The following is a 16,688-nucleotide window of genomic DNA, read 5'->3' on the forward strand; positions in this document are numbered from 1 at the left end:
AGAAACCTATATTTGTTGTAAATACATCATAGGAGCTTAGATGATATTCACATTAGAGGAAAAAAATCACCAACAAAATATATTTGACCTACGTCAGAATTTATTCCCAATATAGATCCAAGGTAACAAAAAACCAAATAAAATGCATTGACTGAAGTCACGACAAGAAAAACTGTAGCTAGATCTTGAGACCAGGGCTGTCACTAGCATCTAATTGCTGTTGGTGATTTGTATGTTCAAAGCTGGCAGTGGGGAGAGAGGAGAGGTGATAGAATGGTTGTATAAGGCCTTTGGGGACATTGTGAATGAAAAGCTAGATCCACAGTTTTGCAGATGTTGGTAGAAGGTGGTTTTGAAATATTTAAGAGCATAGGTAATAGCGATAGCAAATTAGATTTTCCTCTCAGGGTTTTAGTAATGACTTCTTTACCACTATATTGCTGTAGTGGGAACTGAGAATGGACAACACAAGAGAAAGATCAGTAGAATCATGGTCCTATAGTAGTGACAGAATAGGGTTTATCTGCTTTGCTCTTTCCCCTTCTTATTCCTTCCCCACTTCAGGTCACCCCCTGCAGACAGGCAGTGGAGCAAGTGAAAACCTGGAGACTTGGGCTGGCTGGTGGGGCGAGGAATGGGGGTTGCTACAAGGTGTCCCAAGCCACATAGGCATCTCCAAAGATGGGGACTGCAGGTGGTAGGGGGAAAAGAATGGAGAATGAGATTCTACCTATAACAGCCCAGCCATAAGTGAGAAATTATTTAAGTCAATAATGCCTCTAACAAGGTCACATGATCCTTGTGTGCCATTGTAATAAAATATTATCTAGTACATTTAATATAGGCTTCATTTATAGTCCTTTTATAACAGTTGCCTTTTATTTTAAAGATGGTCAATGTTTGCATGTAATTTTGTAAAGGGGAACTTCTTGAATGGGTCGTTACTATGACATGAAATGTATGCGCTTTCGTTTTTAAGATCTTAGTGTGTGTGTTGATCTTACTGTAGTATATGCAGAACCAGAATGTACCTGGGAATATTGAATTAACTGTGAACATCCTGACAATGGGTTATTGGCCAACGTATGTGCCTATGGAAGTCCATTTACCACCAGAGGTAAGAGTTGCTGTTCAGGACTTGAGTTATAAGCATAGAAATACATAAAGCTTCTATCTTGCTTGTCTTTGAAAAATAAATACTTTCTAAAAGTTTGTGTCAGTAAGCACACCAACACCAAATGCCAACTGTTCTAATATTTTGCTCTTCTTTTTATATGACTCTTGTATATATATCATTAGAGCATAGTTAACAATGTCAGGTTTCTGAGTTCAGGGCCAGTTTCTCTGACTCTTCTTTTAGTTCTCCAGATTGTACCCATCATTCTGCCCAGCTGTCAGAAATTTTTGCTTGTGTATCACCTGGGGGTTGGATTGCTGAGTGAGTGGGCTTGAGTAAATCCATCCTAACTTTTGGGGAAATGTCTTAAACTCAGGACTGAAGCTTAGAAAGGGGGTTAAGGCTAGAGATAGATATTGAGAATTCTTCATGGAGATGATCATGGAAGCCAAGGGGGTAGAGATCTCCCTCATTAGGAGGAAAAATATAGAAATAGGAAGAAAAGGGCTGAGACAGAACTTTGGAAAAGGTTCACATTTGGCAGATGGTAGGAAAAGGGACCTGTGAAGGAAACCAACAAAGAAGCAATAGTGAGATAAAGGAACCGGTATGGTTTGGAGGCACAAAAAGCTCCTGGAGGTGAATATTTCAAAAGAGGGGACGTTTAGATGTTGCAGAGAGATCAGAGTATAAAAACTGATAAATGCCATTAGCTTTGGTAGTGGGGAGACCATTACCTTATATCAGAGAGATCAGTGGAACTACTGGGTATAAAAACTGATACTAAAAACTTCCAGAAATTATTACACATGAGGTAAATATAAAGAATGGTGAAAGTGGGGCGCCTGAGTGGCTCGGTCGTTAAGCATCTGCCTTCGGCCCAGGGCGTGGTCCCAGAGTCCTGGGATCGAGTCCCACATCGGGCTTCTCTGCTGGGAGCCTGCTTCTTCCTCTCCCACTCCCCCTGCTTGTGTTCCCTCTCTCACTGGCTGCCTCTCTCTCTCTGTCAAATAAATAAATAAAATCTTTAAAAAAATGGTGAAAGTGATACTGGATACAGAGCTTAAATAAAGCTGTATTTTATTTATTGTAGATGGTAAAACTTCAGGAGATTTTCAAGACATTTTACCTAGGCAAACATAGTGGCAGGAAACTTCAGTGGCAGTCAACCCTAGGACACTGTGTGCTAAAGGCAGAATTTAAAGAGGTAAGTAGATGTTCCCCAAACTTAGTTTTCATCTTCATCTTTGATGTTGAGGTCATCTTTTTTTTCCTTAGAAAATTTTTTTTATTTGAGTAAAGTTGACATACGATGTTACCTTAATTTCATGTGTACAACATAGTGATTCAACCTCTGTCTATATTATGCTGTGCTCACCAACAGGTCATTCCTCTTAACTTGAAGGTTTAAGCTGTTTTACAAGTTTATCCTAAATACATGACAGACTGATTGCTTATCACAGCTTTGTGTGTATTATAAGAATATGGTCTTCTTCATGGCTGAATTGGCCCTGCTGCAAGACCAAAAACCAATAACCATTTTTCTGCCACCTGTGGATGCAGAATTCTTGTTGCTGCTGCTTGACAGGAAACTTCTTGTTGCTGGGAGCTAGAGAATAGAGTGGGCGTAAAGGAGAACAGTTCCCATATCTAATTTCCAAAAATCCCTGCAGCTTTTCATGACTAATTTGAATCCAACAAGTTGAAAATGCATTTGAAATAGTGATTTCTTGCTGCTTCTGAAAAATAATCTATAATGACACATGAGGCTGAGTTATTAATTTTCATTATTCTGTTGTTCTGTTTTAATTATAAGGCTTTAAAAAAAGACCTGTGGAAAGGTCACCCAGTCCTCCTTCCTGTTTTAGGTAGGATCACACGTAAACCCTACACTGAACATACTGGCTTTTCTGGATAATGTTAATCCATGTTTCTGAATCTACTAATTGAAAAAATGTTTTTCCTATTAAAGATTAGTTATTTGATTAATTTTCATGTATTTTTTTAAAAAATGATGGCTAACCTGCTGTTTCTTCAACAGGGTAAAAAAGAACTCCAGGTCTCTCTTTTCCAAACCCTGGTGCTGCTAATGTTTAATGAGGGAGAGGAGTTCAGTTTGGAGGAGATCAAGCAGGCTACCGGAATAGGTTTGTATTATTAATCAGTCAATTAGCAAGCATTATTCAGTGTCTACTGTGTTCATTCTACTAGGTTAAGAGCTTTGGGGGGGATACAAAGGAATACTCCCTCTCCTCAGCACTCATATAATCATGGGGAAAGGGGGAATTTCACAACCAGTAAGTACCAATATGTGGTGCTGACTAGGAATGTGTTAGGAGTTCAGTGAAGCAGGAGATGTCTGTGGGCTGGCATAATTGGGAAATCATTCATGAAGCAGGTGATATTTGAGGTGGGGCTTCACATTTTAGTTAGGGAGATGGCATAAGCTGCCAGGGGAGATAGTGTGAGACAAGGCCTAGCGCTAGGAATGAGCACAGTGTGGGCAGGAGTCCCGAAGTATTAACTGCAGCATCAAATAGTGAGATACAAAGCTAGATAGGTAAGATGAATAGAGCCTGATCATGGAAAGCATTGCAAATCTAGCAAATTAAACCTTTGTAGGGTTTCAAGTATGCGACATACTAGAAGTGGCTTATTTGGACAACTTACTTGGAATCAATAGACGGTAGGGCAGCTTGGAGGTTGAAGAGATGCCAGTCCAGAAGCTAGTGGGGGTAATTCAGGCATAAAGTGATAAGGGACTTAGTTTAGAATGAGGCCAGTGAGAATGATGAAGAGGCCTCTATCTCTAAGGAAATAACTACTAGGTACATGAAGGATGAAGGGGAAGGAACAGTTAAAAGATGATTCCAGGGGCGCCTGGGTGGCACAGCGGTTAAGCATCTGCCTTCAGCTCAGGGCGTGATCCCGGCGTTCTGGGATCGAGCCCCACATCAGGCTCCTCTGCTATGAGCCTGCTTCTTCCTCTCCCACTCCCCCTGCTTGTGTTCCCTCTCTCGCTGGCTGTCTTTATCTCTGTCAAAAAAAAAAAAAAAAGATGATTCCAGGGTTTCTCACCAGAGTGGATTGGTAGTTTCAGGGCTAACAATTGGAAAGAGGACACAGTTTTATGGGGAAGATATGAATTAAACTTTGGACATATTGGAGTTAATGATAGTAAAACAGGTGGAGGTATGTTTTGTAAGACTTTTTTTAAGATTTTATTTAATTAATTTATTTATTTATTTATTTATTTGTCAGAGAGAGCACAAGCAGGGTGAGCAGCAGGCAGAGGGAGAAGCAGGCTCACTGCTGAGCAGGGAGCCTGATGCAGGACTTGATTCCAGAATTGGGATCATGACCTGAGCCAAAGGCAGATGCTTAAGTGACTGAGCCACCCTGGCATCCCTGGAGGTGTCTTTTGAATGTGGGATTAGAAGGAAGTGACATGTCCTTTCTGAAGATTTGGTAGTTATCCACATGGAATAATTGGAGCCTTTAGAGGACCACAAGAAAAAAGCCATTGGTTAGGACAAAGAGGAAGTCATTGATGACCTTGCGGAGAAAAAGGAAACTGTTTTAATAGAGGGATGGGGTAGAAGTAGATTGAGGTGAATGTAGTGGTTTGTGTTGATGAACTAGTAACAAATAACTAATCCACTATTTCTTCTTCAGAGGATGGAGAATTAAGGAGAACACTGCAGTCATTGGCCTGTGGCAAAGCTAGAGTTCTGGCAAAAAATCCAAAGGGCAAAGATATTGAAGATGGTGACAAGTTCATTTGTAATGATGATTTCAAACACAAACTTTTCAGGATAAAGATCAATCAAATCCAGATGAAAGAAACGGTATGTCTTTTGCATTCTCCTTGTTCTGATGCACTGGAATTATACGTGTTCATAATAAAAATGTATAAAGAAGATTTTATGCCTGTACTATAACCACTAACTAACATTTTCTGTGCCTATATCTAGCTCAATATATTTCAGTACTTGATCTCGAAGTTTTTTGGGGGAAATGCACACAGTTGGGCTTGATAATTTTATATCCTGCTTTTTTTGCTTAATATTAGAGTTTTAGAATTTTCCATGCCATTAAGTATCTTCATAAAATGGCAGATGGCCACACGATGTTCTTTTACATGGCCATTATAATTTATTCAACCAGTGTCTGTTGGGCAGTTAAATTCTTAATTTCTTAGTCAATAAATTTCCATTTCTATTGTCATAATTTCTATTGTCAATAAAACTGCAAGAAACATCTTTTTTTTATAATATTTTTTATTACATTATGTTAGTCACCGTACAGTACATCCCTGTTTTTTGTTTTTTTTTTTATTAATAATGATTTTTTATTATATTATGTTAGTCACCATACAGTACATCCCCGGTTTTCGATGTAAGGCTCAATGATTCATTAGTTGTGTATAACACCCAGTGCACCATACAATACGTGCCCTCCTTACTACCCATCACCGGTCTATCCCATTCCCCCACCCCCCTCCCCTCTGTAGCCCTCAGTTTGTTTCTCATAGTCCATAGTCTCTCATGTTGCAAGAAACATCTTTGTACCTAAATCTTAATCTCTCTGAGACTTCCTTTATGATAAATTCATGGAAGTACTTCTTTGGGGTTAAAGAGTATGAACATTGTAAGAGTCTTAAAAATGATGTCGTATTGCGTTCCAGAACTTCTGGACCAATTTACACTCTGTCTAGCAGTGAGAATGCCTGTCTTAATGGTGCCCTCACCAGCACTAAAGATTATACTTTCTTTTTTAAATCTTTGCCAACTTGCCGAGTGAAAACTCCAATTTAGTTAGTATTTCTTTGATTAACAGTGAAGTTTTTGTTTGTTTTTGCCATTTGAATTTGTAAGAGACTTTTATTACAGAAAGAAACAACTGCAGCATTTCCTGAAACCATTTGGTTTCAATTCCAAAAGTTTAATGCAGTACATGAGGAAAAGTTTTAATGTGGGATAGAGGTCGGTATCTCAGACACGTTCCTGTCTTATTTACATTCACATTAAAGGTGTGATAATCCCTTAGAAGAGTACTGTGTTCTTTTAAAACATTTATGCTGTATCAGAAAGAAATTAACTACAAGAAGCCCAAACTGTTCTTTTAACTTAGGTGCTAAAGATGGCCTTTTTTTGCTTTAGCATTAAAATTGATAAACTGTCTCCTAAACACCTAAATTTCTGTCAGTCTTGAGCAAATATAATAGCTAACACTGCATTTCTGATTTATGTATTATAAAATAAAAATTAATTTTTAAAAAGTTTGACTCTAGTTTGCTTAGCTAGTACCATACTTTAAGTCAGAGATCAGAGTCAGTCTGTTTTGCAGATAAGCTAATGTCCTACAGAAATCTGGGCAGTAACCCCTTGTGACACATTTAGAAGATTTTGAGGACAAAGTAAAAGAAAATGGTAAATGCTCCATCAGCCAGCTCTCTACTTCTAAAAAGGCAACTTTAAGTGGTATTTTTCTATTAACTAATATTGGCATTACTTCAGTGGTACAGGACAATATAATTAGGACAGAAAAGAGTTGTTTGTAGGTTTTTTCCTGTCATCATCTGTATTTATAAGATTTCTTTAAATAATTCAGTGTATTTAAACCGTTAATAGTGTGTCATGTCCCTAAAACGTACAAATTTGTGTAAGCAAGTTTCACTTCAGGTACATTTCCTAAGTTTAAAAACTTTTTTTTTAGGTTGAGGAACAAGCAAGCACTACAGAAAGAGTATTTCAAGACAGACAGTATCAAATTGATGCTGCAATTGTTCGGATTATGAAGATGAGAAAGACGCTTAGCCACAATCTTCTTGTTTCAGAAGTGTACAACCAGCTGAAATTTCCAGTGAAGGTAGGTACTTCTGTGTTTTTGAATTGACCTTATAATATATAAAAGAGAACACATTACATTTTCAGACACGAATCTTAAAAACATAGATTAAAGCCTCAAGACCATTTGGAGGGACAAAAGTTTTCATTTCTCATGCTCATATATATGATCCCCCCCCAAAACCCTTTGTTAGCATATGTGGGTAACTGGGACAAAGGGGAAAGTCATAAGGGATCTTAAACCTGAAAGTTTAGCTGCTAAATGAGTGTGAAATTTTCAGGTTCATTCACAATATTTCCTCTGAGGTTTGTTATTTTTGTTATTTTTTTTTTCTTTTTGAAATACCTTGGTATTTTGACAGATTTGGTTATTTTAATCTTCTGTTTAGTTAGCTTATCTAAGTGTCCATTAAAAACTCTGCACAGATAATTAACCATCAGGCATCTTTTTGAAAAGTTTAACAATTGTTCTGGCAACCTGAAATTGGTCATTTAAATGGACATGTGCCAGTGTAAATGTCCAGTAATAAAGAGGCTTAGACAATGTGGTGTTTTATTGGCCTGTTTTCCAAGGTTTTTTTAGAAGGTTCTCAAACCTTTGTGATGATAAACACTTTGTAGAGTTTGGATAGACTCTTGGCTCTTGAGGTTCTCAGCAGCTTTGGGCTTAGGTAAATCATTTCACCTTGTTTTGTAAAATGGGGATGATAATGTGAGGCGTAAATGAGATATGATCTGTGTACAAAACTTAGCACTGGGCCTGGCATTGTAAGTGCTTGTTAGTGATTAATGCTAATAAGGCAGGCTTTCTCTCTTCTCCAAACCTAGTACTGCCTTCTCATGACCACACTCTTACCCTCATGCTCTGCCTTACAACTATTTCATCTCCAGCCAGAGAGGTCACTGAGGCAGTTAAAGGATCATTATAATAAATGTTGGTTTTTGGCCACCCCATCAAACTACTTTTGCTCTTTACTCTTCTCAAATCAAGTGGCCATTTTACGCTATCTGAAAAACTCTGTCAGCAAGATTATATTCTTTTTATGGGCTAGATACAAAACAGTGAAATTTTGTCATCTAAGAGCTATGAATGCAATGGTGAGAACAAGTTAGAAGCTGTCTCAATTTTTCAACCATAAGTAGGATTCAAAAATCCAAATTGTTTATAGTAGGTAACAGGTAAATCTTACATTAAACCTAAAATATTAGGAGGTAATTCACTTATCAGACCATTTGTTGTAGCATTCTTGTAAATAGTGTTTTCTGTAGTACATTTTTTTACCTTAATTTATAAAAACGCAACCTGCCTGTGAGAACTAGCTTTTGCCCAAATTTAGGGTCTACTTATCTTCTCACACTCTGTTGGCAAAACTAAATAGCAATTCTGTTTCCCTAAACTATAATGTATTTCTCATGTGAAGTTATGATAAGTTAGTCTTTTGTATTTGTGCGGAGAGTATCTGGTTCTCAAAAGACCTCTTTAAGGTAGAAAAGTAACAAAGTATTGTGTAATGATATGACGAGATGTGACGGTATATGTATAGTATAAAAACATTTCTTAATCTGGTTTTATTTTCATTATACTTTTTCTCTTTAAAAAAATAAGGATATTTAAATACACTAAATCAGTGAGCCAAAACTTCTTTTTTTAAATGGGGTATTGGTACATGGGCTTGAGCCAATGATTATAAGGTTTGCACTGAAAATTTGCCTTCTCTTACAGCCTGCTGATCTTAAGAAGAGAATAGAATCCTTAATTGATCGGGATTACATGGAAAGAGATAAAGAAAATCCAAACCAATACAATTACATTGCATAAAACCTTGGCCTCCGAGTATTTGGTATCATATGCGGTAGCCAGTGGATAAACTAACTTGTTGATCCTATATTATTTGACTTCTTTTATACTACCAATGACCAAATGAAGCAGTGTAATGGAAATAGTTGAGTCGACTTTTTCAGTGGTTAACATGCCCATTTAAAGAGTTAATACTTAACCTTTAAGAAGAATGTTGTTGAACTCTTTGCATGTTATTTAGTATGATGTGCAGAAAATTCTTAAGAAAGTACCTGGTCTTCATGATTCCTGTTTGGAACTGGGGAAGAGGTCCTATGGCTATTAAAAAAGGAGGGGGGGTTCTTATACACCATTAATTATGAAGCAAAAGGTTTATTTGCTTAAAATGTCATTTAAAGATACTTAAACTGCATGCAAACTTTATTTACTGTACAGAGTTCTGGATGTATTTATCAAATAGAAAAACCACCCTGGACTTGGTTGTTCACCTGTTTTGTGATTTCCCTTGAAAAGAAAAATAAGTTGTCATAGCTATTGATATTTTACTACGTAATGTTCTGTTACACTGAAAGGGATGTTTTAAAAAAAAGTTATTTGGAAACAAGTTTTCAAGTAGAGGGACAGTTGCTTACATAATCTCTTGTATATACACATCCTAAGACATTCTATTTATGACCATGGGATGTGTGTATATGGCTTAGCCCTGAGTTTACTGTTCTGATTAACAGGTACTTATAAAAATAGCTGAAATAGAAAATTGCTGATCAGCTGTATTAGAAGAACATGGTAGGAGAGAAAAACCCAACTCTTCATATTAAAAATGAATACAATATGAACATTGCATAAGAGACCAAAACCCATGTGTTTTGTAAATTTTTACAAGAGCAAAAATTCATCAACTAGTTTTCAACTTCCTATAGACTTCAATGTTGTTTGGACAGTTTTGTCTTCAACTTGGACCAATTGTTAGATTGTTACAGGCTTCCTAGGATTTAGCATTCCTATTTTCTCTACCAAAGTTTTTTTTGGGGAAGCACCCCAACTCTCCATTTTGCTAAATAAAACTGTCATCCTCCTAACTTCCTAAAGACCTAAAGTAAAGGTCTTCCTTTATTTTCTCCATATACCTCTTAAGTGGGAATTTCAAAATCTGTATTCTGATCTTATTCCTTTCAAAATTTCTTGAAGAGTTCTCATAGCCACTGGACATCTGCTTTTCAGGGGAATGTCCTAGGATTGTTCATACATAGACAATAGCAAAAGTATTGTTACTCAAATTGGTGATGTGAGTAAAAAGCCTTCTCTTTAGCATCAGTGGGGGATTGGTTGGTTGGTTGGTTGGCTTTTGTGGGTTTGGTGGTTGGGTTTTTTTGTTTTTTGCTTCTTTGTTTTTCCTTGAAGGGAATCGATCTTGGAGGAGAAGCAGAAAATTTTGTGTGGATTTTTTAAAATCAGAATTGCTTTGATGCTTTTGGCAACAGTGTATTTTCTTGACTATTTGGAGCCGTTAGGAAGAATACCTAGGTCCTAACTGTCAACTGAGGAGACTTTTGGCTCTTGTGTCTACTATTGACTGTTTTCTTGAATTCTCAAGCCCTGTGACCAGCTATTATAAAAAAGTTGCCTGTTTCTCTCTGATTGCATCAACTTGCACACTGTTAACAATATGTGGTATTTAGAATGCCTTCCTAATTCTTTTTGAGCAGCCATTGCCTATATTTTCTCAGCTTCTCCCTGGTTTCCTTGCATGGGCTCATCTGACAAGGAAATGCAGCAATTCTGTTCGTCCTCTCTCCACACTGGACCATTTCTGTCAGTGTTCTAACTCATCCCTGATGGTCTCTGAGATATATAGACTATTCCACAAGACTCAGTAGTTACTCTTAAGGCATTTTTAGGTAGAATTGGTCCCTGTTAGGAGGAGACTCTTGGTGTCACTTTTGTTATCTTGAAAGCTGGTCCCTTCCCTGAGGCTCTTAATTTTTTGAAAACTTGATGCTGTTTCAACTGAAAAATTGGCAAGAATATTAACACACAAGTGGAGGGGAGCTGTTTAAGATATTGAAAAATAATTGCAAACAACATTGGGTAATTGTGACTTTCAGTTGTTCTGTATCAGTTAAATTTTTGTGCTCTTTTCCCTGTGTACGTGGTGGTTCTATTTTTCTCCAATAAAACTTTTATTTAAAAAAAGTTTCTGGAGAAGATCTTTAAAATTCAAGCATTTTTAAGAAAGTTACGAGACAACAGAACTTTAAATCTTCCTAATGATTTAATGAATTTACATCTGTCAATTTTGTTATTTTAAAATTTTCTCTTTTTTATTTTTGTGGTTGTTTGGTGATAATGCTATAGGAATGTGGAGGAGGGTATTGGTAAAGGGTGAGTCAAATTCCCAGGAATTCTCAAGGTGAGTATTCATTCTTAAATGTCATATTTTAGAAAAACCAAGTGCAAGTGTAAACACTGTTACATTCGAATTCTCAAAAGGTGGATTGTTGCATAAAGTGAATGTGAAACTAGATTTACATTGAGGAAAGAATAAAAGATGAAATGCTTTTGTTTCAGTAATGGCACTTGATCTTCCTTTGCTATTAATAATGACTTCTGCTGTGTACTGTCACTGTAAGATGCACATCAAGGACCTTACCAAGGAATCAGGAATCAGGAAGCTTTTTTTTAACCCAGTTCCTGAGTCTGTTGAACAGTCTGAACATGCTGTCTAGCCACACTCTTGAGAATTCTGATCTTGTACATGTGTGTACAGTTGAGGAAAGCAGTTTATTCTGTTTAGGCATCTGGGTCTCAAGATTTTCAGAAGCTTCTTTTTTAATCTTAGTATCCATAAATCTTCTTTTACATTAGCTGTTTTTTTGTTTGTTTTAATGACCATTCTGTTTAATGCTGTGAACGGCAGGAAGTGTTATAAACATGTTCTGTTCTGTCATCTACATAAAATTGCCAAAACATACTGTTCATTAAAAAGAAAAGAGCAGTACTAATGGGAATTTGCATAATTAGGCTTTATATGATGTCCTTGCTAGTGCTTCATTAATCAATATTTTTTAAGTTTCCTACAAAAATTTGCTTTACATTTGAATGTGAAGAGATTTGTTCACCTGGAAACACTTGGTTCAGATATAACATTTTGTTCAGTTCTTTTCCTTGCTATTATAAAATAGGTATTTCTTTTTTTGAACACATAGTATACTTTTATATTTAACAATCCCTAGGATTCCCTGCCTGGCTCAGTCAATAGAGCATGCAGCTGTTGATCTCAGGGTTGCGAGTTCAAGCCCCACATTGGGTGTGGAGCCTACTTTAAAAATTTTTTTAAATATACTACAAAAAAACCCCAATCCCTAGAATTTATGTCTAGCACAGTAAAAAGAATTGTAAACTTTCTTTTGGAGAACTTTTTTTTTAAAGATTTTATTTATTTATTTATTTATTTATTTATTTATTTGAGAGAGAGAGAGAGGAAGGAGCAGGGAGCCCAGTGATGATGACACAGGACTCCAACCCAGGACCCTGGATCATGACCTGAGCTGAAGGCAGACGCTTAACCTACTGAGCCACCCAGACGCCTCGTGTAGAACTTTTTTATTTGATGTAGAATGTAATATGCTGTGGAGCCACATTAGAAATTAATAGTTCTATAGCTATAAAAACATTTTCCTCATAACCTTTAATTCTTTTTTTTTTTTTTTTTTTTTTTTTTTGCGAGAGAGCGGGGATACAGAGGGAGAAGGAGTGAGAAAAATCTTAAGCAGGCTCCACACCCAGTGCGAAACCAACGCAGGGCTTGATTTCACAAACCTGAGATCACGATCTGAGCCAAAATCAAGAGTTGGGTGCTTAACCAACGGAGCCACTCATGTGCCCCATAACCTCTAATTGTAATAAAATATTTTAAAACCTCTTCTTTAATTAAAAAAATTTGTGAATTGCACAAAATTTTCCATTTTAACCATTTTTAAAATTTTATTTATTTGTCAGAGAGAGGGAGAGTATGAGCAGGGGGAGGGGCAGAGGGAGAAGCAGGCTCCCCTCTGAACAAGGAACCTGATGCAGGACTTGATCACAGGACCCTGGGATCATGACCTGAGCCAAAGGCGGTCGTTTAACTGACTGAGCCACCCAGGCATCCCCATTTTAACCATTTTAAATTGTACAGTTCAGTGACATTTAATACATTCACCCTTTTGTGCAACCATCACCATTCTCTAGTTCCAGAACATTTTCATCATCCCAAGGAAACCTTGTACTCATTAGGTGGTTAATCCCCATTCCTCCTCTATCCAGCCTCTGGAAAGCACTAATCTACTTTCTATCTCTATGGATTTGCCTAGCCTGAATATTTCATATCCATGCATATAATATGTGACCTTTTGTGTCTGGTTTCTTACCATTTAGCATGATGCTTTCAAGTTTCACCCATGATAGAGCATGTGTCAATACTTCATTCCATTTTATGGTTGAGTAATAGTGTATGTATGTACCACATTTTGTTTATTCAGTCATCGGTTGATGCACGTTTGGGTTGTTTACTCCCCTTGGCAATTGTGTGGCATAGCAACACTATGAAGATTTGTGTATAAATACCTGTTCACCTCCCTGTTTTCAAATCTTCTGGTTATGAACTCAGCAGTGGAATTGCCGGGTTATATGGCAATTCTCTGCTTAATATATTGAGGAGCCACTAAACTTTTCTGTAGAAGCTGCATCATTTTACATTCTCACCAGCAATGTACGAGGGTTCAGATTTCTCCACACCCTCATCAACACTTGTTCTTTTTTTTTTCCCCTATTATAACCACCCTAGTGGGTGTGAAGTGCTGGTTTTTGAATTGCATATCCTTGATGACTTATTGATGTCGACTATCTTTTCATGTGCTTGTTGGCCATTTGTACCTTTTCTTTGGAGAAATATCTATTCAAGTCCTTTGGCCATTTTTTTAAAGTAATCTCTGTGCCCAGTGTGGAGCGTGAACTCACAACCCCAAGATCGAGTCTCATGCTCTGTCACCTGAGCCACCCATGCACCCTTCCTTTTGGGCCATTTTTAAAATGGGTTGTCTTCATGTTGATGAGTTGCAGGAGTTCTTTATATATTAAGGATACAAAACCCTTATCAGATACAGTGGTTTGCTAATATTTTCTCCTATTCTGTGGGTTATCTTTTTACTTGCTTCATAGTGTCTTTTGATGTACAAAAATTTTACATTTTAATGAAGTCCAATTAATTTTTTTTAGTTTCTTGTTCTTATGTTGTCATGGCTGAGAAACCATTACCAAATCCAAGCTCTTAATAATTTACCTCTGTGTCTTCTTGTGTGAGAGTTTTATACTTTTACCTTTAATCTCATTTGAGTTAATTGTTGTATGTAACATCAAGTAAGGGTCCAACTTCATTCTTTTGCATTTGGATGTCCAGTTGTCCCAGCACCATTTGTTGAAGAGACTATTCTTTCCCCCATTGAATGCTCTTGTTACCCTTGTCAAAAATGAGTTGAGCATAGCGCTATGGATTTATTTCTGGACTTTTCCATTGATCCATCTATGGATCATTATACCAGTGTTACACTATTTTGATTACTGTAGCTTTTTAATAAGTTGAAATTGGGAAGTGTGAGTCCTACACTTTTTCAAGATTTTTTTAGTTATTCAGGTCTCTTGCTATTCCATGTGAATTTTAGGATCAACTTTTCCATTTCTGCAAAAAAGGCCATTGGGATTTTGATACGGATTCTATTAAATGTATAGATCTCTTTGCGAGTATTGCCATCTTAATAGTATTAAGTCTTAGTTTAGACCATGAACATAAGATGTCTTTACATTTTTTTTAGAAAGAGCATGTGAGTGAGGGGGGGCAGGAGGAGAGGGAGAGAGAATATTTTTTTAAAAAAATATTTTATTTATTTGATAGAGAACAAGCAGGGGGAGCAGCAGAGGGAGAGGGAGAAGCAGGCTCTGCCGAGCAGGGAGCCTAATGTGGGGTTCGATCCCAGGACCCTGGGATCATGACCTGAGCCAAAGGCAGATGCTTAACTGACTGAGCCACTGAGGCACCCCGTGGAGAGAGAATCTTAAGCAGCCTCCACATGCAGCACAGAGCCCAACACGGGGCTCGATCTCAACCCTGAGATCATGACCTAAGCTGAAATCAAGAGTCAGATGCTTAACTGACTGAGCCATCCAGGAGCCCCAATGTCTTTACATTTTTAAACCACTTGTTGTAGGTCTTTAAGAAATTTCTTTCAGTAGGGGCGCCTGGGTGGCTCAGTTGTTTGGGCATCCAACTCTTGGTTTCAGCTCAGGTCATGATCTCATGGGTGATAGGATCGAGCCCTGGGTGGGGTTCTGTGCTCAGTGGGGAGTCTGCTTGAAGATTCTCTTCCTCTGCCCCTCCTCCCACTCATGCATGCACATGCTTTCTCTCTCTCTGCAATGAATGAATCTTTTAAAAAAATTTCTTTCAGTAATATTTTATACATTTCATTGTACAAGTCTTTTATATCACCCTGGTTAAATGTATTCCTATGTATTTTGTTCTTTTCAGTACTGTTACAAATTGAATTGTTTTTTGTTTTTTGTTTTTTTTTTAAAGATTTTATTTATTTATGTGACAGAGAGACAGCCAGCGAGAGAGGGAACACGGCCAGGGGAGTGGGAGAGGAAGAAGCAGGCTCATAGCGGAGGAGCCCGATGTGGGACTCGATCCCGGTACGCCGGGATCACGCCCTGAGCCGAAGGCAGACGCTTTAACGACTGTGCTACCCAGGCGCCCCTGAATTGTTCTTTTAATTCACTTTTCAGATTGTTCATTGCTAGTATATACAATTTTTTTGAAGATTTTATTTATTTGAGAGAGTGAGCGAGAGAGAGAAGGAGCAGGGGGAGGGGTAAAGGAATATAAGGAAAAGCAGACTCCCTGCTGAGCAGGGAGCCCTACACAGGGCTTGACCGGGTTTTGGATCCTGGGACTCTGGGATCATGACCTGAGCTGAAGGCAGATGCTTAACTGACTGAGCCACCTAGGTGCCCCTAGCATATACAATTTTTTTAAGAGATTTTATTTTTATTTTATTTATTTATTTATTTTTTTAAAGATTTTATTTATTTATTTGACAGAGATAGAGACAGCCAGCGAGAGAGGGAACACAAGCAGGGGGAGTGGGAGAGGAAGAAGCAGGCTCCCAGCGGAGGAGCCTGATGTGGGACTCGATCCCGGAACGCCGGGATCACGCCCTGAGCCGAAGGCAGACGCTTAACCGCTGTGCCACCCAGGCGCCCCAAGAGATTTTATTTTTAAATAATCTCTACACCCAACATGGGACTGAACTCACAACCCTAGATCAAGAGTCACTTGCTCTCCTGACTGAGCCAGCCAGGCTCCCGATATACAATCTTTCTGTGTTGATCTTACACCCTACAACTTTGCTGAATTTGTTTACCAGCTTTAATATATTTTTGTGGATTTTTAAGGATTTTCTATATATAGCATCTTCGTTGTCTACAAAGAGAGATAGTTTTTCTTTTTTCTTTCCAATTTGGGTGTGTTTTCTTTCTTTTTCTTGCCTAATTTCTCTGGAGCTTCCACTATAATGTCAAATAGAAGTGGCTAAAGCAGGCATCCTTGTCTTGTTCCTTATCTTAGGGGGAGAGCTTTCAGTCTTCCACCATTGAGAACGATATTAGCTGTGGGGGTTTCACAAATACCCTTTATCATGTTGAGGAAGTTTCCTTCTATTCATAGTTTTCTGACTGTCTGTCATTTAAGAATGTTGTATTTTGTCAAATGCTTTTTCTGCATCAATTCAGACAATTGTGGCTTTTCCCCTTTGTTCTATTAAATTGGTGTGTTACATTTATTGGTTTTCATATGTTGAACCACCCTTGCATTCCTGACAAATCCCACTTG

At 37.7% G+C, this 16,688-nt stretch overlaps 1 protein-coding gene across 2 annotated transcripts in view; it reads left to right on the top strand.

Annotated features, from left to right (window-relative positions):
* The window catches only part of CUL4B (cullin 4B), a 37,073-nt gene extending 25,309 nt beyond the window's left edge, over positions 1-11,764 (top strand). Inside the window, exons 16-21 of one of the 2 annotated variants that reach the window (XM_087859473.1) lie at positions 1,010-1,117; positions 2,211-2,324; positions 3,159-3,264; positions 4,793-4,965; positions 6,836-6,988; positions 8,690-11,764. In XM_087859473.1, the coding sequence (XP_087715599.1) occupies positions 1,010-1,117; positions 2,211-2,324; positions 3,159-3,264; positions 4,793-4,965; positions 6,836-6,988; positions 8,690-8,785 (750 nt within the window). In that variant the 3' untranslated portion in view covers positions 8,786-11,764. The remainder of the gene's footprint in view (positions 1-1,009; positions 1,118-2,210; positions 2,325-3,158; positions 3,265-4,792; positions 4,966-6,835; positions 6,989-8,689) is intronic. The other variant, XM_087859474.1, reaches the window with a different exon arrangement.
* The last annotated feature ends 4,924 nt before the right edge of the window (positions 11,765-16,688 follow it).

This window comes from Ursus americanus, chromosome X (assembly GCF_024610735.1).
Source record: "Ursus americanus isolate L20-20 chromosome X, mUrsAme1.1.p, whole genome shotgun sequence".
In the NCBI taxonomy this organism is placed as follows: domain Eukaryota; kingdom Metazoa; phylum Chordata; class Mammalia; order Carnivora; family Ursidae; genus Ursus; species Ursus americanus.